The sequence below is a fragment of the Metopolophium dirhodum genome, chromosome 4, assembly GCF_019925205.1.
Source record: "Metopolophium dirhodum isolate CAU chromosome 4, ASM1992520v1, whole genome shotgun sequence".
Lineage (NCBI taxonomy): Eukaryota > Metazoa > Arthropoda > Insecta > Hemiptera > Aphididae > Metopolophium > Metopolophium dirhodum.
Window position 1 is genome coordinate 1,568,719 of NC_083563.1, and position 22,730 is coordinate 1,591,448.

The 22,730-nt window shown below is 28.2% G+C and overlaps 2 protein-coding genes across 3 annotated transcripts; one reads left to right on the forward strand and one right to left on the reverse strand.

Moving 5' to 3' along the window:
- Positions 1-48: 48 nt before the first annotated feature.
- Positions 49-2,602, forward strand: LOC132942383 (MKI67 FHA domain-interacting nucleolar phosphoprotein-like). Of its 2 annotated transcripts, none has more exons than XM_061010705.1 (6): positions 49-206; positions 398-559; positions 647-758; positions 825-1,042; positions 1,941-2,000; positions 2,446-2,602. In XM_061010705.1, the coding sequence occupies exons 1-5, from the start codon at positions 183-185 to the stop codon at positions 1,950-1,952; spliced, it is 528 nt and encodes a 175-aa protein (XP_060866688.1). In that variant the 5' UTR covers positions 49-182; the 3' UTR covers positions 1,953-2,000; positions 2,446-2,602. The 2 variants fall into 2 exon arrangements, with proteins under 2 accessions (XP_060866688.1, XP_060866689.1); XM_061010706.1 differs by having other exon boundaries at positions 1,941-1,995.
- Positions 2,603-3,631: 1,029 nt separating this feature from the next.
- LOC132942381 (uncharacterized) lies at positions 3,632-21,647 on the reverse strand. The gene is made up of 7 exons (XM_061010701.1): positions 21,408-21,647; positions 17,456-17,655; positions 10,521-10,613; positions 7,135-7,282; positions 6,923-7,056; positions 6,638-6,769; positions 3,632-4,105 (listed from the first exon to the last, which is right to left on the reverse strand). The coding sequence occupies exons 2-7, from the start codon at positions 17,634-17,636 to the stop codon at positions 3,957-3,959; spliced, it is 837 nt and encodes a 278-aa protein (XP_060866684.1). The 5' UTR covers positions 17,637-17,655; positions 21,408-21,647; the 3' UTR covers positions 3,632-3,956.
- Positions 21,648-22,730: the final 1,083 nt, after the last annotated feature.

The following is a 22,730-nucleotide window of genomic DNA, read 5'->3' on the forward strand; positions in this document are numbered from 1 at the left end:
GTAACCTAACCTAAAATAAATAATAATATTATCTTGTTACTAGCTTCCTGCAAGTCAATAAGCTGTACGATATCCGTGAATCGTCGTGATCACTGATCATCGAGGTTTACTTTACGTCTTTACTTTTTACTATATAGTTTAATTGCTAATTAGTCTATACTCTTTCGATCGAAACTTTAAATATGTTTAAAAGTGGTTTTATAAAAGTAAGTAAACATTGAAAATAATATTTTTCTTAGATCATATTATATACTATGATTTAAGATATTTATCAATAGCTATAATTTAATATACGTTTTTACAATTTTACTCATCTGAAATCTAAACGATAAATGCTTGGAATTTAAAAATAACGAATGCAATGGGTCTATGTAATAAGTTAATTTGTTTAATTTAGCTCAACAAAACCGAACCGGCTAAAGAAAAAGCCACGAAAGCATCCAATGATAGGGGTGTTGTGTATCTTGGGCATGTCCCCCACGGTTTTTACGAAAATGAAATGAAACATTATTTTGCACAATTTGGCGAAGTCACCAACATTAACATTCCTAAAAGCAAGGTAATTGTCTCACTTGTCATTTAATTCATTGGTTTGTTTAGATTTTTATTTATATTATTAATAATAATAAGTAATAACTATCTTTAGAAAACAGGCAAAGCACGAGGCTACGCATTTGTTGAGTTTTTGTACCCAGAAGTTGCCAAGGTAGTTGCAGAAACCATGAACAACTATTTGATGCATAAAAAAATTCTTGTTGGTAAGAAAACTCATTTGTAAAATAATCAATTGTAAATTTGTATTTTTATTATTTATATATTTTTAGCTAAATACCTCGCACCAAACCAAGTAAAAAGTAACACATTTTGGCGTTGCAACAAAAACAATATTCCTCTAACAATAAAAAATAGGTCGATACAAAGAAAAACAATGGAACGACCATTAGATCCTGCACAAGAAAAACAAAGTAAGGCTGCATTAAAAAGACGCATCCAATCTTTACAAAAGAAATTGAAAAGCAAAGGAATTGAATATGATGTACAAGTAAGTTCAATATTAAAAAATATTTATTAATTATAATAGCTGAGGTAGTGTCACTGACTACTTCCAATATGTCATGAAGTTTTTTTTTTACCAAATTTACTTAGGTTTTTTTTTTATTTTACATATTTATAAATATTAACGTACAAACATTTTATTGTACCAAGAAATTTCAAAATTTGAAGCTCTTAACTTTTTGGTATTACTTATTATATTGTTATTTTGAATTTTCAATACACAATAAAATTAAGCTCTGCACGGTCCGTTTTCTTATAGACCGGACTGGACCAGACTAGGCCGATAAAATAAAAATGAAGTCAGACCAAACGATTATTTTATTATGATAATGATTTTTATTTTTCAATGTAATATAAATAATATTATTAAATCAATGTTCAAAATGCAGATCACTATAGACTAATATAAATTTGAAGGCGGACCGGACCGGACCATTTTTTTTTTTTTTTTTTAGAAGAAGAGACCAAACTACATTAAATTAAAATACACAAAGACCGGACTATGGTCCGGTCCAGTCTAGACCAGACCGTACAGAGCTCTACAATACAATATTTAAACTAATTTTAAGCTATTTATACCAAAAATTACTAATATTAATATTAGTAAAAAATAAAATATCATTGGAAGTAGAGAACTCGAAATAATAGAAACCTACAGCAGAGAGCCTTCCTCATACTCTGTTCAGCAAAAGAGCACGCTGATTCTGCCCATCCCTCTGCGTCACCATGCTATTGAAACCAGTTCCCAATGACAGGGTGTTGCGTTGGGGAACCAGTTTTCATCGTTGCACGGCATAGTCTCTCGCTGAACAGAGTATAGTTTGTTTACTTGAAATAAAGTTTATTTAAACCGTGAACTAAATAATTATATTTTAATATTACAGATAGAAGTATAGAAAACCCGACTGATGCTACAAAGAGGAAAACCATTTTGAAAAAGTAAGGTAATGAATGTTCAATACACAATCTTATTTACAGTTTACGTAATATTTTGGTAATAATTAAGTGTGCGCAACACTTCAACAGCCCGCGGGTGGTTGTAAACTACAGCCTAAATGCGCAAAACAGTACCTTTATTTTGTGAGACAGTATAGTCACAGAATATATGAAATTTCATATATTCTGTGGTATAGTTATCTAACCGGTTGCAAGAATAATTCATTCCTAGCAACATCGACTGATCGCAAAAAGTAGAAATATTGTTGCATGACCATTCCTCTGTGCGAATGATCTTAAAAAGTGATAATTTTATTTAAGAACATTTCAATTTTTAACACATTTTTTGCTTAAAAACAGAATAACTGACGGTAAAATATGGTTCAAAGACCGCCTATAAAACTAAGTTAAAAGTGTGTTAGTAAAATGTTTTGTTTATTTTTTGTTCTTTAGACATACAATACAGAATCAACATTATAAAGAAGACTACATCTTTAGTTCAAATAAAATAATGATAAACAACTATTACATGTATATTTCTTGTACATAAAGATGTTTTATATAATATAAAATGATTCGTGTTATAAAATACAAGACATATGAATACACACTCCTATTGTCCTATTTTAAAGTGTATCCAATAAAAGTACCTACCTACCATTTAAAATAATTACTTTTACAAATAAATATTTCTACACCTAGTCCACAGTCAAATTTAAGTTTTATCGAGAGGTATGTGGCTTAAGCTGATAAGGAACCACTTTGTTGGATGGTTCGCTGTATAAAAAAATTACATTATTTTAAAGGCAGGACTATAGTCACAGTTATAATATTTAGAAGACTGTCTTAACACCATTTACTGATCTTTGGAAACCGTATTAAATCTTATATTTTATAACTATTGTCAAAACAGAAGTTGAATACATGAATATAATTATGTATGCAATTTTAAAATCAAATGTTCATATTTTTTTCTGTTGAACCATAACAACTGGTTTGTGAAAACCACCCCCCATTGACATTTTCTATTTGCGCCTATGATTTGACCGCACCGTTTTATTTCCTTTTATAACATATAACATATTCATTAATTATTGTACATAAAATACAGGTTGTAAATATTTTCTATTGTCAATACCAAAATCTTTGTTTTACATTTTGTGTGAAACAATTCATTAAGATTTAAAATTCAATCTGCTAAGCATAAAATATCATACAGCACTCAAGCCCTTACATTTTAATTTTTAACACTATCTTGTCAAAGGGATACCTAATGTTTCTAACAGGATTCTAAAATGATAAATAACAATGGTATAGAGACCTTTTTGAATAATTCCTTTTCCATTCCAAATAATTTTCAAGTTAATATAAATATTCATTACGCAGTATGATAATAGGCCTCTTCCTGATCATACACATTTAAAATTTGTTCCATATTGAATTATTTATATAACTATATTTATTGCACAATGTATGTAGGTGATACATTTGTATACATTATAAAAACAAAAAAAAAAACGATTGATTTATAGCATGAGGTGTACCATTTATACTTTATCGGTTACCAGAATTTTAATACTGTACAGTATTATGCACATCACATTGAAAATATCAAATCAGACAAAAATATGTAACGCAATTGAATGATTTTGTTATTCCTTATATTATAATAGATTAACATAAACTATACTACTATTACGTATATTACACTCATAAAAGTTAAAACTAAATAAAATGTATACACCTAATATAATAAAAATTAAATTAAAATATAACAAACACTAAACATTAATATGATATTGTATGATGTATGATAAATAAAATGATGATATTTTAAAATGTAACAACAAATGATGCAAATAATTATAGTTAAATGACAGAAACTATTATTTTTATAATTAAAACTATTTGTTGTCATAATGGCCAAATAATAAAATTGAAATAAAATATGACCTATAGATTATTTATGGCAGTAAGTAACTAAAATCAAAATCATTAAAAATGTCATTCCAAATTTTAGTAAAAGCTGAAGCAACAAGGTCGTTTATAAGTGGTTTCACAACTGGCAAACCGACTCTCCATGAGGCGTTTATTACTCTGTCCAAAACGTTTTCTGTTAAAAAAAAAAAAAAAATTAAAATTATATAATTTTGGAGGGACAAATATTATTAAATAATATGAACAAAGCTAAAAAAAAACATCTATAATCTTAAATATAAAAATTTGGCACTGAATTTAAATATGTTTTTGGAATTAGGATTGTGCATAACAAAATGAAACAAGTGGTACTATGAGAAAATACATTATTTGGACGTAGAATTTCAAAATTGTTAACTACTGTCTACCAACAAATCATCATATTGTATATTGTATATTTAACTTAAACGGCCAAACTGATTGTATTTTCAGGTAGGTATGGGAAGTACCTATAGTTTATAGGTCTATGGAAGTACCTCTTACTCCTTAGATGTACCGACATAATATATTTTTTTTTTCTTGGAAAGCACAATAAAAATACAATTATTTTACCAACTATATTATGAAGATTGAATGATCGTTTTGAATTTAATAAGATAAATAAATATTATTTTTAAATTTGCTTCGTGTTAATTCTATATTTGATTGACGGAATTGTAAAGTCAACCGTAAAACAATTTTAAAAGGGTCTTCACTTTGCAGTGTTGCAGCCTGCAGGTACTTACTGTAAAATTAGATTATTTTTGAATTCCTGACAAAAAAGTCATAATTGTTAAGTATTGAAACCCAAAAAAAAATGGTGTATTATAATATTATCGTGTATAGCCATCACTAGCCGTGTAGTCCGTTTAGATATTACCAATTGCGTTCCCAGGGGTGGTGGAAGGGGTTGTCACCCCCCACCACAACCACAAATATTGTTCAATAATAAAAAATTTCATTAAAAATCATTTTCAGATAAAATTTGTTTAAGTAAAATTAATTTTAACTTTATACAGCAACTTTTACAATAATATTCTACAAAACTTGATTATAATATGAAATTTGTTATAAGCTCAAATGTATATTCTTTTTAGTTTGTATTAATAGAGTTGGTCAATATACACCCGTATTTGTTGCCCCCGTCTTACAAGCGTTTAACAATTATCAGCAAATTTATGCTCAGCCGTTCACTTTTAGCTTCGTTATAGTTTAATATGTAGAGACGTAGAGTGAATCGACTTGGGATTTATGAAACTTAATGGTAAGAACATTATATTTGTTCGTATGTTGGTTTCTTATGATGATTCAATTTCCTAGAAAGCTCGAATTTAAAATGCTCATATCTCTCTTAAAAATTAATATAAATTATGAACTGTTATAAAAGCTTCAAGCATTTGATAAATTGTTAATTGAACTTTTTAAAAAAATGTTTTTAAGAAAATTCATATACCTAGATAAGCGTATGTAGGCATTTGAAATTAAGAGATGGTAGAGTCACACTAAAAATGTCGATGCTGATTAATGTTTTTTTTTGTAGTTCACCTTACATATTATAATATTGGCAAACTAAAAGGTTAGATAAATATTTAATTATAAAAAATATTGCGATTTGGTGGGGAGGAGGGGTATAACACATGATCAGCCCCCTCACAGCAACCCACCTAGTTATGCGACGTAGGTTTAGAAATGTCAAATGTGGCCTGGGTAAAACATTTTACCGGCCTGAATTTTTCTCCCAGGCCGTCCCTGATCGTATACCTATAATATATTACTATGCATATATCATTAAACTGTAATCCCACACAGCATAAAAATATTTCCTAACTATGATAAAAATATTTTAAAAAATTGCGTAAATAACTAGGAAATATTTTAGTTAATATATTCTTTGGCCAAGAAGTTCATATTTTTGAAAATATTATAATCATATATTTTCAAAAAAAAAAAACATTTTTACGGAAACTTAATATTAAGTCAACATTTTTATGCAATCATAATATAGGTAGGTAGTACAATATTTTGTTATCACGAGAAGAAAATATTTATAAAATATTCGTTATTCAAGCACTTTCAAATATTCACAAAATATTATCATTTCCCAAATGCTGTGTGGGAGTATAAGAAATAACTATACAGAGGGCTATATTAATAGCCTGTGAATGTCAAGAAAATATTAATCCTGGATAGCACCTACCCTTCTAAATTAGAACGTTCTTTAGAAATATTGTACGGCTGTGTACCTCTTTAAGATATCATTCCTAATAAATATTTTCCCGAAAAATACTGATCAATGTAGGTTTTGTTAATTATTTCCCTGGGCTATATGTAGGGCCATAGGGGTAGCCCCAGGAACACAAAGTTTACCAGTTTTACGGTGTGTTGTACAATGTACCTAAATAAGTTCAAAATGAATCATCACAACATCAAGAAATCGACAATTTTAAAACGGTATTAATTTTTATAGAATTTAATTAATTATTAGGTAGAGTGTAGATACCTATTATATTAAAATTTAAAATAATTTGTATTATCAATATAATCGGTTTGTAGGTTTTTGTTAAACATGAATATATATTTTGTTAGCTATGGGTGGGGGGACTACCCCCCCCCCCTTGGCTAAGCCCTTGTTTATAATATGTAGGTACTATGTATACTAGCCAATAAAGGTACCTATCGAACAACTTACCGACAATAACTCTTCCTCGCAAAAGATTGCTAATATGCAGTGACATATTTCCGATTTCTTCGAGCTGCACGGATACTTTAATTTGATTTGTATTTTTAGGTTTGCTTATTGTCATTGTTTGGATATAATCGTCTAAACAAATTATTTATAAGACAAAGCATGATATTATACTATTTCGTATTACCTACTATTGACATAATAAACACATTTAAAAAATATATATTTATCAAGGATCTGTTACGAAATATCATAGTAATATTATCAATTGATCATAAAAATTCTTACATAAAGTCAAATTGAATTTGCCAATCGTCGTAACTCCAGGTCGCAGTATCGTATTCTCTGCCTCGTAGTAACCTTCTAAATACTTCTCAGGGAAATAATGTGTAAGTTTGATTGTGTTCGTATTGAAGTTAGTTCTAAAAAAAAATAAATATACCTTTTAGAAAACATTATTCTCATCAGCATTTTGTTTTTACTCAATAACGACGGTTTACTTGATTTTTTTTATTTCCGAAAGTCTCCATCCGGTTTCAGTAACGTTGTATAAAGTTAACTTGTAACCAAATACACCAGCTCCTTTGCTTTGTTTAACAACACTGGCGAAAAACGGATCAAATGGAGGAATTCCTAGTTCTGGTACACCTATAGGTACCGAATTTATTTCTATTAGGTATTTAAAATTTGCGTGAATCTTAAATGTATCTATTCCTAATACAGTTTACCCAATACATGTTACATTGTGTATAATAGTGACAAAGTTTGAGAGTTATTGTGGGAGTAAAGGTTAACCAATGAAATTCGTTTGATTCGGTATAATTTTGAAAATTTAATCAAATTTAATAACTAGGTACCAACAGTGTGTTGTATCGTGTAAGTACCATACAATATACATTCATACTCATTGTCCACTCACTGTTACTTGACGTGTATATGACGTTTAGTGTTAGCCGTTAGGTAAATTACCCACTTTTTAAAAGCAAAATGTTACCTACGATGGGTTAGGTAGCCTACAGTGGCGGATAGGCCCACCGGGAATTCGGGATTTTTCCCGGTAGGCCCTATCCTGTGTTGACGTATGGGGGCCCTAGGACCATTTATCAAGTGTCACTGAACCTTGTGCGATGAAGATTGAAAATAATTTTAATAAAGATGCAAATTGACCAATTTAATATTTTTAACCACTCTACGAGAAAAATACCACGACCATTCAGCTACCTATAAACAATATTTATTTTTGTCCCCCGTATCGGCCGTATCATTGGGAATATTGAGATTTATTTTTAGATTAGAGTTACAGAAAACCGTATTTAATATCGGTAGATTATAGCCGTACTGAATAATGTACCGATGCAATGGTTATATACGCTTTTATAGTTTTTAAAATTTTTTTTTTTCAAAATGTGTGGTTTTTATCACTCATTTCGAAACGAATTGAATTTTTTTGCGGAAACCATTATTTTGGAAGTTATAGTCATCCAAAGTTGCGCACACTACTCGAATGCTGCGCGGAGGATCTCGTGTGTGGTGTTTTTTCGATTTTTTTTGTCCGAGCACAGCGCAGCAAGCTAGTGGCAACACTAGCCGATTATGTTCTTTTTAACTAGTATGTTTAATTTCGAGGCCTACTCAAAGTAGTTTTATACAGAAAATCGGGGGATATTTTCGATTTTTTTGTCCGAGCGCAGCTCAGCGAGCGAGTGGCAACGCTAGCACATTATGTATTTTTTAACAACTTTGATTAATTCTGAGGTATTTTTACACATGATTCGCAAATCGGGGGATATTTTCGATTTTTTTGTCCGAGCAATATTCAATTTTAAGTATTTTTTTAAAAAAAATTCGCGTTATACGAAAGAAATGTAGGAGTTTTTGAAGTTTTTCATCAATAACTTCAAAACCAAGTTCGTCCAGCCTTTTTTTTTACATTCTTAAAAAGCACCCTTAAATACACATTTTGAAAAAAAAAAATTTTAAAAATCGAAAAGTTGCTAAACTAGAATCGTTTCCAAATCTGTACTAAGAGTATATTACTTAGTATAATATAGTTTTGTATTGTATTGTTATATCTAAATAAAATGTCGCTCGCGTCTTATTTTTTGGGGGCCCTTATTCAAATTACTTGCCGGTAAAAAAATATAAGCCTATCCGCCACTGGTAGTCTATAGGTACCTCGTACCTCAGTGGCGGATCCAGTGATTATTTTTCGTAGGGCAAGATAGGGGGCAATTGCCCCTTTACCCCCTATAGATCCGCCACTGTCGTACCTATATATACTTACTTAAATACTAAAAAAGTAACAAATTTACATTTTAATCACAAATAAATTAATGTAATGATAAAATCGCATACCTAAGTATTAGTTATAATCATATTATATAATTTTATATGTTTTATTGATGAAAAGTAGCCGGTACAAAATACCTATATGTAGGTATAAGTACTTATTTATTTTCTTTACCAAATAAAAATAATAGTACCTATCATCATTTATGCAATTATTCACATAGGTATATTCAGTTTGGAAAAATATATACCCACATGCATGTAATGGTTTCTATAATAAAGCAAACATGTCTATAGTTAAATAGATATTTTCTCGGCATGTCGAATCAAAAAAATTTACAATTTATGTTTTTTCTGAAGAAAAGTGTATTTATTCTTATTCATAATAAACACCTATAATTAATATAGTATACAATGTATAGGTATTTATATATTTAGGTATAGGTACTCAAATACTCAATTATATGCATGTGCCACACTACCATGTACATAGAGTAATTTGATCGGTTGGTACCTATTTATAGAATATAAATATTTAATTTTCCCACCCCCAAAAATTTGGCGCCCGGGATATTCACCCAAATCCCCTCCCCTAAATGCACCACCGACACATACGATTATGTTATACTATATACCATTTACAAATCACAAATATAGGTACAGAATAATATGTTTTGTATACTACAGCTAGGGTTCTTTTGTAATGAATCGTTTCAAATTCTGATTTTTAGAACTTTTAAGTATAGGTAGGTAGGTACTTATACTTCAAAATTACCTACCTATATTATATTATTATAACTATCGAATTCTTACATTTTTTTAGAGCTTTTGATTTCCTATTCCAATACAAGTTTGGTATTTTTTTACAAATGAAAACCCCCATCTTTACTGTAAATTATATTATCACATTTTTTATGTTGGTATAGAATATTTGATAATGAATAATAATGTAGCTTGGTATATTCTATAACTTTTACTGTAAAAATATTTTAATATATTTTTAATATCCTATTTAACTATAAAAATGAAATGTAGTTTCAAAACATAGCGTCTGCCCAAGTCCACTTGTTCAAACATGTTTTGGTTTTTGTATACACCTCCGCCCAATCCTCGAATTTTTGTTATAATATAAAAACGTGAATTTTTCGTATAAAATATATGTTATATGCATATTGCATATTATACTGCATATTGTGTTAATTTTTTTTTTTAATATGATCCCGATTAATATATATGCCTCAACAACCTATATATAGGCTATAGCTGGTACCTATATACCTGTACAGTATCATATCTTATGATAAGTAATTAAATTGTGAATAACGCGTTGCTATAAAAAAAAAAAATTGAGTTCATACAACTATAAATTACCCGCCAACACGTAATTTATAAATGTAATGTTGTTACGGTATAACAAGTAGGATTAGGTACCACCTATAATGTATTCGTTACACAATACAGGCTCCATTATTATACTATGCCCAACACTGCATGTTGATACATATCAAATTTCTCTCTAAACTATATTATGTTGTCTTATAATATAAATGCAATTATATTATGTAAAATATAAAATAATTATAATATAATAAAATACCTGTTGTAAAATATGGTCTGACATTATTGATTGCGTTCTTTATACATTCGTCAAATTCAACTGTATGTGTCTGGCACTGAGAAAAATATTTACCTGTATGTAAATGTAAAACACAATTTAATTAGCTTGTTTGATCAAACCGTATAATATATTGGTACAGTTAAAAATTATAACACATCACACTTAAAACTTAAAAGTATTATTTGAAAGATTTAATGTCACTTGTCAATCGTCGAGCGCGCTAACCGCGGTAAGTATATAATATATACCTATATAAGTGAGCGTGACACTTTATTGTTGCGCAAATCGATAATGTTTGATTATAATATTATATCGGTATCCACTCCAATTATTTAAATCACGAAAATATATCGAAATTAATCTGAGTACTTAGTTAAATTTCATTTTGGTTGTATTGAAATTCATTTTTTAAAATTGACAAAGAAAGTGTTTTTTTACACCGAATTTTGGTTGTCATTTCAGTGTTCGACGCTCGTATTCAAAATAATATTTTGTAGAGATAATATAGGGGATGACATCCGGATGAGGGTGGACACAAATTAATATATCTACTTAAAATAAGTATAGAAGATATTATTTAATTGGACCTCATTATTAACCTAACCTAACCTACCTAAACCTAAATGTACTATGTGGTATGTCGGTTTATTAAAACCCTTAGATCATATTCTATGTATGGAGCCATACCCACCTGGCCTGTGTAAACAATTTGAAGCGCACTAAGCACATAATATGTTGTAGGCGAACTGTCGCATATTTAGCTGTTGTTTATATTTATATACTATATCAGTTCTGAATAATTCAGTGAATTATTCACGTGTATAAATATTATGTAACATTTCTTTTCGCGTCAGAGACTCGTAATTTATATGACGTGCTTCAAGTTATCGGGAGGTGGGTCCATCTTTAGTATGTGATCTTAAACCCAGACTGTACAGTGCCGTACACAGCTATTTATTGCTTATTTTCAATTGTGGTGGGGATTTACATGAAAAAATTAAATATGTATAAATATATAATATAATATATACACATTATACATCAATACATCAAAATAGTATGTCGTTTAACGAAGATTTATTTTTATCATAAAACACGTTTACTCTAATTTATCAAAAAATATTCATTTTTCTTTTAATTTTTATAACTTTTTAATTTTAGAACACCTAAAATCCCCCTCCCGTGTATACACCACAGAGACTGTATAATATTATAAAAAATATAAAAGTATAGATACAATATACATCCGTTTGACGACCGCGGGTACAGACCAGTGATTACAAACATTTTCAACTTTTCAAGAACAAAACAAAATAAACCTAGGTAGGTACTATAAATATTTAATGCCTAGAGGCTAGATGTCACGATCCCAGAAATGTTTCCAGGACATTGTAACTTGGGGAGGGGGGGGGGCTTAGTTTAATTTTAGAACCTCAGCTGGCAGTTGGCTAATTCAAAAATGATAAAAACTAAGAAAACATTTTCATTTATTTAATTATTAAGTAGGCATTTGTTATCACTGTTTAATCGAATGTAAATTATAATTATACTACTACTACTATTAACTTATTATTATACTTTGAAAATCTATAAGTATTACCTATAAACAACATAAATACAATGTTATAAGAACTGTACGAGAGACGACTGACGAGTGTGCATAGGTAGGTACCTAGTATTTATTAATATAAACTAATAATTAATAATGAACAAAAGGTAATTCGTATTAATCGTATTTCGTATTTAATAAATAATATGAAATAAATAATGATACGATGTTTTTATTGGCTGTTTATTTAGTAAATGTGCAAGTAATATGCCGTTTTTTTTTTTCAATGTGATTTTTAGGAGTTCATAATTCTCAATTTTGTTTCAATAATCCAAGAAAATTGCGACTACATTTTATTCTTAAACCGTCTTCATAATCCATTACATTTGATCTATTCTATTTTAATGTTGACATTTTTAACCAAGAAGTTTTAACATACCGTCATAGAAAAATCTTAAGTATTAGGTATCAAATTTATTGCTACAGACGCGTATGGTTATGTATACAATTATTGAATTATCACTAAAATATTAGAAAAAATAACACGTATTTTGTAACGTAATATTTTTTTTAAAGATTTTCACTGATTTCATGATTGATAATTGGGTAAGACTGTAAGAGGATTAACAGGTAATAAAAGGTCAGTTTGTATTATTACGTATTGTAACCTAAACTCGATTTAATCTCTGAATGTTTCAGTAAAACGGTTAAAATATACAAAAATAATGAAGAAATACTTTATTTATGTCTGAATGTATGAATACCGACTAAACTAATCTAAACATGGCTTTCTATTTTGAAGAACCGAGGTAAATAATTGTATGATGGCAGTATAACAATAACTTTGAAATAAAAAACAGAATTAGGTATATAAAAATATAGGTTATAAGAAAAAAATATTCTGCTTCGGAATATGAAATAAAAAATTTGTCATTCAAAAAAGTATAAACATAAAATAGATAACGATAAAAAATATTAGGTAAAAAATAAATTTAGAGAAATGTTGTTTTGGTATTACATCAAATTATATAAAATTAATATTTTTTAGAAACTTGAAACTTTTTGAAATAATAAATGTAGACGCTTAAATGGACCACTCTATAGTTGCGCAAAGGTTTCAGCTTTTCAATATATCGTTATAATATGTATTAAATGTAGGTTCGATAATTGAAACATGAAAAACGATTTACAGTTTAATGAAGCTTCCGAATAAAACTCAAATCAAAGTACCGAACATATTACTATCTATATCAGTATATTATGACTAGAGTTTGTAAGTTATATAGACGCTAAAAAGGGCAAAATATGCACGAAGATATTGCAAATACGCAAGAAAAATGTAATGAATACAAAAAAATCACTCATATTTTACAGAGCAATAGAGCATAAATTTAAACGAAGCTCGAAGACTATAGGTACGCCCGTCGCCCGAAAATGAAAAATATATTTGTCTATATACAGTATTTCCCAGAAGTCCCGTATCCCCCGTAGTATATCTCCATGGAAAATCAATATATTTAAATGCGGTTTATTTACAGTAATAAGTATGACAATTCTGATTGAATAGCATAAGTTTCGATTTTTTTTTTCAAAAATTCTAAAATTACCAACAATTTTATTTAGGCAATTTAGATTTTTAAATTTCCAAGATAGCCGTTTTATTTATGATATTTTTTAAAACATTTAATGAAAATCGACCAAGTTAGAGTTAATTTATTATATTGAATTTCTAAGAACAATAGTTATGACGTTACCTGTATGCATACGGCATTAGCAAAATACGATTTGCACGCTTTAATTAAAAATTGGAACGCAACGAATTTTTTTAATGAAAATCTATTAATATCTATTTATTAATGAAAGCTTTCAGTTATAAGATTAAACAATTTCAATTTTTTATAGCTGATATTTTGTATGTCAAAATTCATAATAATTCCAAAAAAAATAATTGTTTTTTATTTCAATCTGACAAAACTAATTCACAACCTAGTTAAAGTTTTGATTTTAATAGAAATACCAATAGCTGTATCTTATCGTTTACTAAACAGTTAACAAAGAAACTGGTTACCTATTTTTAAGTATTTTAATTATCATGAAGTGAACCTAAAAATATGAAATGGCACAAATAGCTGTGGTGCCCTGGTCTATGATTTTATCTTACAGTTATTAATGCAATTTATAATAATAATATTTATGCATATCATAGTTTTATAAATTTTAATTACAATTATTTACTTGTGGTCTTTTATAGCTATTACTTATTAGTATCGTAGGTTAGGTATATAGTCGTTGTACTGTCGTCTTTAGCCATAACTTTTTGTTTTGTACCAATTTTGTTAAACATTTAAAAATGACATACCTATACCTAACTATTATTCTTAGAAATTCAAAATAATATTTAGCTCTAACTTGGTAGATTTTCATTAAATTTTAATATTTTGTTTTTCCTGTTTTAAAAATACGATTAACAAAATGGCTATCTTAGAAATTTAAAAAACTTATATTCCTAAAAAAAATTGTTGGTAATTTTTGAATTTTTGAAAAAAAAATCGTAAATAATGCTATTCAATCAGAATTACTATTATACTTATTACTGTAAAAAAAAAACGGAATTTAAATATACTGATTTTCCATGGAGATACTATAAGGGTGATACGGGACTTCTTGGACATATTATACAATATATTTAAGCACATATAATATTATATGTACATAGTACATACACTATAAATAGTAAATACACTACCTATATATTATACTGAAGATAACAACATGAACATATAACTGATAACTATACAGTATACACATAGAAATCTTAATGCATAATGCATAATCAATGATTATCATTGATCATATTATTATGTAGCCGAAGGTCAGCGACTATCATAATATATAATATAGTTACCCAAGCGGCCAAGCATATTACAATCTCGACAGTAAAAAACTGTTACTTATTTGGCCATCTTTACCTTTTACGCTTTTATCTTAAGAAAAACCATAGATTTTATAAAAATATGCAACAAAAAATTATTTATATTTTAACTCGTGTGTACCTATATATATATAGTGTATAGTGCATACAGTAAAAGTAAACATAAAAATCTACAACTCCCGAGCCCTAATCATGACATATTTATTATAATTTCTAAGTTTCTAACCCACAAAATAATATTGTAATTTAAACGGCGAAGCGAGTGTTTTAAAGTGTTACGTGGTATTTTTTATTCGTCTCGTTTCGGTCCAAAACTTTTGGAGAATTGTAGAAGAATGTTTGATAAAATATTCAGCATTGAGATTGGAGATTATGGTTTTCTGGTTGTATTTTTGATCGATATTATTCTTTTGGACATAGTTAAAAATTAGGAATTCCTCAGTAGGTACTTTTCTTAATAATTGGGGAAACAAAAATATTTCACAATACCAGTTTTTAACACAGTAACATCTTCTCAACTTTATGTACATTTTTTACTCTTTTTGAAATATTTATAGACAAAATTTAAAAAAAATTTTGTTTTTTTGAATTTGTATATTGATAACAATTTTTAAAACTTGAAAATTTAATCAAGGTTCCTCAAATAAGTTCATATAATAGCAACTTTAAAACATCAAAAGTACATATTATGTTTCTTAAGACTAGGTAATTTAAAGTTACGTTTATAGTGTATAGATGTACAATGTATATTATATATATATTACAGTTTATTTATGTCAAGCGAACCTATTTCATAATATATTCCAAAACACCATTTCCACGTCAGTATTTCCTTATACGTAACATGCGTCTTGCAAGTCAATAAGCATGCGAGTTTTTTTGAAAAAAATTAGTTTAACCTACAGAATAAAGAAACAGTAATGAAAATATAAATATATATACATATAGTATAACATAAAAATATTCTTCGGCTTGCTTAGAATCGCATAGGTACCTATAATGATTTATCTTAGAATTGTAATTTAATAGATATACACATTCGTAGCAGTTATCTGCTCATCGACAGGGAAATCTCTACAGCTGACAGCAGAAGCAAGATTTCCGATTTTGTAATACATTTTAATAATTCAATTAGATTTTAATTAACAATAATTGGTCGAATGTACCTAGTCGAGAATAATAAAAATTACACATAATTACGCATAATACATGTGTATGCAATTATTTTTATTTATTTTGTTTTATGAGCGGTTTATGTACCTAATAATAATATGAAACAAACAAATAAGGAAAATGTGCTCAGTTGCGCACCGCTGCTGTAAATAGTGTAGAATGTATAAGACTCTGTAACAAGTAACAACTAACATTCTACCTGCGGTTTTGTTGCATCGGCCCAATTATATATTACATTATATCGTATGAATTATGAATTAATTTTTACAAATGCAAATGATGACATAACAACTCAAAATACATTTAATGTGATACACCGGTACTGGTCTGCCTGGTTTCTAGATTAACAAATCCGAGAACGTTTAGTGAAAGTTTACCGGTTTTTTTTTTTTACTAAAGTAGCTATAATTATACATGTAATTATATCGGTCATAAACCTCTTTAATACGTATTCATTTTTGATACTTATACTTGTTTTTGATTTTAATTAGTTCAAGAAAATTGTTATACCTACATAATATATTGTATAATTAATAATTATAAAAGTGTTTGGTACTCGCTACCAAGTATATAGGGTGGAAATCTTTAAACTTGAAATTAATGATAACATTATACTAGGAAAATTCTATAAATTTGAAGCACTATTTGTTCTAAATATTTGTTAAACCTTACTAAAGAATAGATTTTAAAGCCATTTGTTCTATTTTCATACAAAATACATCATTTTATGTCGGACCTTAAATATTACCTATTGAGAATATCGTCTTGTCTAGTCTTGACTTTAGTGAGTCGTCAAATTATACCAAGTATGTTCCATAAATCGATATTTCAATAAAAATTTTTTATTTTATAAAAAGAAAACTTTAGCAGCTGGGGTACTATTTGAAATACCTTAAAATATATACCAAGTTTATGTCTTCATAATGAGGGTAGGTAGGTAGGTACCATAAAGAAATACCTAATCAAAATTTAAATCGATTATACCTATATTATGCATGATTTATAGTCTTTTCTTCCAGTTTTCTGGACAATTATAAAAATCTTCTCGAAACCTAATCAATCAATATATGGCATATTATATAGGTTATAATTGTATATATTATAAACGGATTTGTCAAGTTATATATATATATAACTACATGCAATTACAACCTATATATCTCAAAAAGTGGATACGCATATAATATAAAAACAAGCACACTTAGTACATTTTATAATAAACAAATTGATTCTTTAGAATTGAATATACTTTATACTTACGGAATTTTGCGACAGCACCTCCGTTAGCTTTATTTGGACCAATTATCGAGTTACTATCTGGTGATTGAGCTAAGGCTACAGCAGCTAACATCAATAATAATGTAAATTTGATGGTTACACATCTTCTCACTTCGGACAAAGGCATTTTATATTCGATTGACACCCGTATACAGATATTCATTTAATTCTATCCTACATAACTGTGAACAAAAATATATATATATATATAGTTAAATAGTGGGTATCCAAAAAACCGTTTCATAAAATAAAACGTACAAGGTAATGCATCAAAAAATGCACTAAAACTTTAATTGCATTATTCATTCACTGTGTATTACTTGGTATTGTTTATTAATGATTAGGTATTGTTATTTCTATTGTATACCGTGTGTCCACGAAAACTGCATACACTCTATAACTCAGCCTACATATAACCTACATTACTCAGTGGTCAGTACCTACCCTATTATACATATTTTAGAGTTCTGTCTGCGGTAGAATAATGATACAATAGTCTAGTTTTATGTCATTCAAACTGAATTCGAAAATAAGTTAGGGTACTGAGTAATGTCAATGTGGGTAATTTAATTATACAGTGTACCCTGTTTTCTCGGACACACGGTTTACCCATATACTATATAGTATACCCACCTACACATAATAGTTTCTATGTACAAATTAGGTATAGATTATGTAAAAATATATACAACTCTGAGTCGTTATACACCCTAAACCCTCAGAAATATAATTACGAATCGTCTATTTAAAAATTGTCGACCTTTTCATTCCTCATCCTCAGGGAAATTGTCGTTCATTTGGAAAAATCTAAGGGATAATCCTATTTTTCCCCTCATCGACCGATCATCATTTTCTCACTCACCCTTGCATAAAGTATAAACCATACGAGTATACGACCAAAATTTATTATTATTTACTATAAAATGCATACAAATAATCACACGCAGTTATAGTTGTAAATTGTAATATATTATATACATTATACAGGTATTCAATTAGCTAATAGTTAATTTAAATTGATATATAGGTAGGTAGAAATTTTAATAAATTAATTATTCGTACCTACCTAGGTCAATATAATCTATAATAAATATTTTATAAAAAGTTGATGAATTATTAAAAACATACTATTATTGTCATTTATTAGTAGGTACCTAGTTGGAAATAAATAAATTATAAGGCCCCCTTTAAAAAATTCCCAGTAGGGTGATGGTGATCTGTACCTAAGTTGTTACTGAAGAGATAAATAAAAATACTATAACCTTCACAAAACAAAACCGCCTACAGTGTATTCAAATATAACAATAAACCGATTGTCCATTGTCAGTTTTTTTTTTATTTTCAATACCTACCAAATACCAATTATTATAAAAAAGTAATTTCCAATGAATACAAATAACTAGCATTAACCAATTTATCATAACATAATCTTATAGATACTACCTAATCTTATAATAAGTTATTAAGTTTTTTTTTTAAATCAAATTATTATGTAATGGGTTAATATTATGTAAATCTTGCATATATATATATATATATATATACAAACGAATTGAAACAATAAACTGAAGTAAGTACCTACTGTAATTTTGTGCGACTAGGTATTTTTATAAATATTCCAAGGTTTGATATTGTTCGTACTACCTATATGGCTATTGGCTATATATCAAAACATTCATTCTTATAAATCGTTTATATTCTTAAAATTGTCTAATAATTTAGAGTCAAAGGCACTGTTCACTATAATCCTTACTATGTTGTCGGGTAAAGTACCTATATGAAATATTTTGCTAATTGTTTACACTAAAGACTTAAAAATATTAAACATCAAAAATGAACACAATATATTATCATTTATCTATTCTGTGTATCGAACAAAATTGATTAGGATTAGTTAGATTAATTAGAATCTAACCAATTAAAAATGTTGAACCAAAAAGTTATTAGATTCAAGTATTCAACATTTCAACTAGGTAAATCATAGAACAACCCTAAAACTAAAGTTACATTTTCTGACGATATCGATAATATTATTAGATTTTAATTATCTATTGATCTCATCCTGTTTGGACAGACAGATAGTTCTATCGACGTTTCACGTAGACTAGAAACTAAAAAGGGTAGGTAGGTCGAAGGGGAGAAGTTTTTGCAGTGCAATTCCCTTTATAAGGCCCATTTCATTTAGTCACACGTGTATGATAGATCTATGCAGGCATGCAGCGTTGGTAGTGTATCTACCATAGACTAGTTTATAGGTCAAGGGCCTAAAATTTTATGCAGTAGCACACACTATGTGCAGTAGCTAATATTAAATGTGTAGTAGCAAATTTATAAGTGTGCAGTACTTATTTTCGGCTTTTATAAATTTTTATTTGATTAATATTCAATGTTGATTATTGAAAATTACTAATTAGCATATTGTATTCGTTTGAAATCCTTAATACTAAAAATAATACCGACTACGCCATATTCTAATAAGTATATTAACCCAAGCTATTTCGTTTTTAATTTTAAAATGTTTAGTCATATAGCCATATAGGTATCAAGGACTTATATAGAAGATTGTCTTAGATTGTATTTATTATAACTAATCATTAATAAATAGCAAAAAAAATTATACAATGAAGTTATATGTGGTATGTGCACACTACTAGGTCTATGTTCATTATTTTAAAATATTTTGGTGTGGAATTAGGTGTGCAATAGCAAAATATCTTAATTCTAGCCCCTGTAAAAGGTCTATGGTAGCCTAACCTACCTACTACCAGGTAGGCATTAGCACAACTAGGGGGGGGGGGTGCTTTGGGTCCTTAGCACCCCCTAAAAAATCGTTAGATGACAAAAAAACTTAGAGCTTAAGCACCCCTAGTTCAAAAGTAAATATTATACGCGTGACTACTAGAAATGGGTCTAATAACTATTATTATATAATCCGTTGCTCGCGTATGGAAAAATTTAAAAACTGTTTTAGACATCTGATTTTACAATAAGAAAATCCGAGTAAATCTCTCAAATTGTAATGGTAAAAGTTACATTTACCATACGTTCTTCAGAATCAAAAAGTTCAATAGTAATTCGGAATTCGAATGCCTTACGGTTTCCACACCAACAAGACGTTTCCCTCCAATATATAATATTTTTTATAGATAGTAAATGTATTAATTGTTGGTAAGATTTGAATTGATTTTATATTTCTGTGAAGTTTATTGTCGAGATTCTAGATATATTAGCTATTTTATCGGCTATATGCCTATATTGTAAGTTCTAACACATTCAACTTGAATAATATTTTTAAATAAACGTTCAACATGTATACCAGCTAGAGTACTAATTTTAAATATAAAATACCGAAATAAGATTTTAAGAGTAAAAAATATTTATTAAATTGATACTATCTACCAAAATTAATTATTTTCCTTACCAACATAATCAAACAAATTAATCCTTAATATGCACACAAGTACAAATCGTTTTTAAAAGATATTTGAATAGAAATTATGTAATGCTACACGCTTTTTTTTGGTAATACAGCTGTAATTTCTAAATGTTTATTTTTGAAATATTGTATAAAAGTATGATATTTAACTATTAAAAAATTATCATTGATACAATGATACTGCAGGTACCTATGCACAGAATATATATTATGAAATACATTTTGTATATCTTGTACTGCTATACGCGAATAGAACTAGGTAGGTAACCTACCTAAATAGTTTGCGTAATAATTGTGTTTACTAAACGGTCGGAGCTTATACCTAGATACTATTTTTTTTTTTTTAAATAGATGTAGGTTTACTAAATCAATAAAATGAACAGATATAGTGAACAAAACTCGAGGAAAATTATAAAATTTAATAAAAAAGCCTTTCAACGCCAGTTTAATTCATAAAATATTGTTATAATAATAGCTTATTGAAAAATTTCAACTTACCCTGATTTGTTGGTCTTGGACTTTTTAATGAGTAGGTATGTTACATGAGAACCATACAATATGAATGGCTTATTAATACCTATTTCAGTAGAGCGTATTTGATCAATAACCAACCACCAGTCGAATTGTTCGTTCTTTTTCTGTAGCCCATGAGCTAAAACAAACACACTACTATAACACAGTATACAAAACAACTGGGATCAGTGAAAGGGAATAGTTGCGAGTTACGACGATATCTTGACAGTCACCGTAATAACGGCAAGTGGTTTGGTAAGCATCCTCTGGTGTAACGCGCGAACGGGAGGAGTCTGTGACTTAATAGCTTTCCATTAGGTAGGTTAGTACTTATGTTTATACTTCATATTCAACATAATTATAAACATTTCGCCTTCTAGTAAATTCACTCATTAATAGCCCGTTTTCGCCCCAATCACACAATATCCAAAAATTCTAACGCACGTGACATATATGTAGGTTAATCATTATAAATATTAATTTATCGAAATACATTTTAAATAAAATGTTTTTTTTTCGTACAGACAATATATGCATGATTTTCTTTATATGTATGCTTAATGCTTATCTAAGATTATTTTTAAATATTTGATCCACTCTTCAGCAAAGGCAGAAATCTAGATTAAGGGGTAGGGAAAAACTCCCCCCCCCAAAAAAAAAACCGGTAACTTTTTAATTGGATGTGAAATTGTTAATTTATCATTTTTGTTAATAATGTTAGACCCCACCCCTGAAATTTTAATGGATGTCCGCCTATGTAAACAACAAGTGTTAAGATAATTTTTAAATAAAATAAGTTACCTAGATACCTCTTAGTCCTTACTTCTTAGGTTTTACCAATCTTTAATAATTATTTATAGTTTATACCTACATACTGCAAAATATGAATCTTGTTTAATCCTATAAATTAAAGTACTTCACAAGGAAATTAGAAGCACAGAATTTTTTTGTTTTGGATATACTACAAATAATTATTATGATGTGTAAGACACTATTATTTTATTAATTATAATATTAATTGATGACTTAATATTATTAAATTAATGAAAGCCTAGTATATGAGGTTTCAGTTTGATGCCCCACAATTATGTATTAATTTAAAATGAAGGTGATAAAATATAGTATATTACTTATTTACTTCAAACATTTCTTTTAATTGATACATTTATTTAGGACACTTTCGACTCTTGTACCTTTTTTAAGTTTGGGAATATCCTTTGTTTTGTTATTAAACATAATATGGAAAAAAAGTTTTTATGTTTTATACAAATAGTGTATTAATCAATACCACAGCTTACAGTTTTTTTC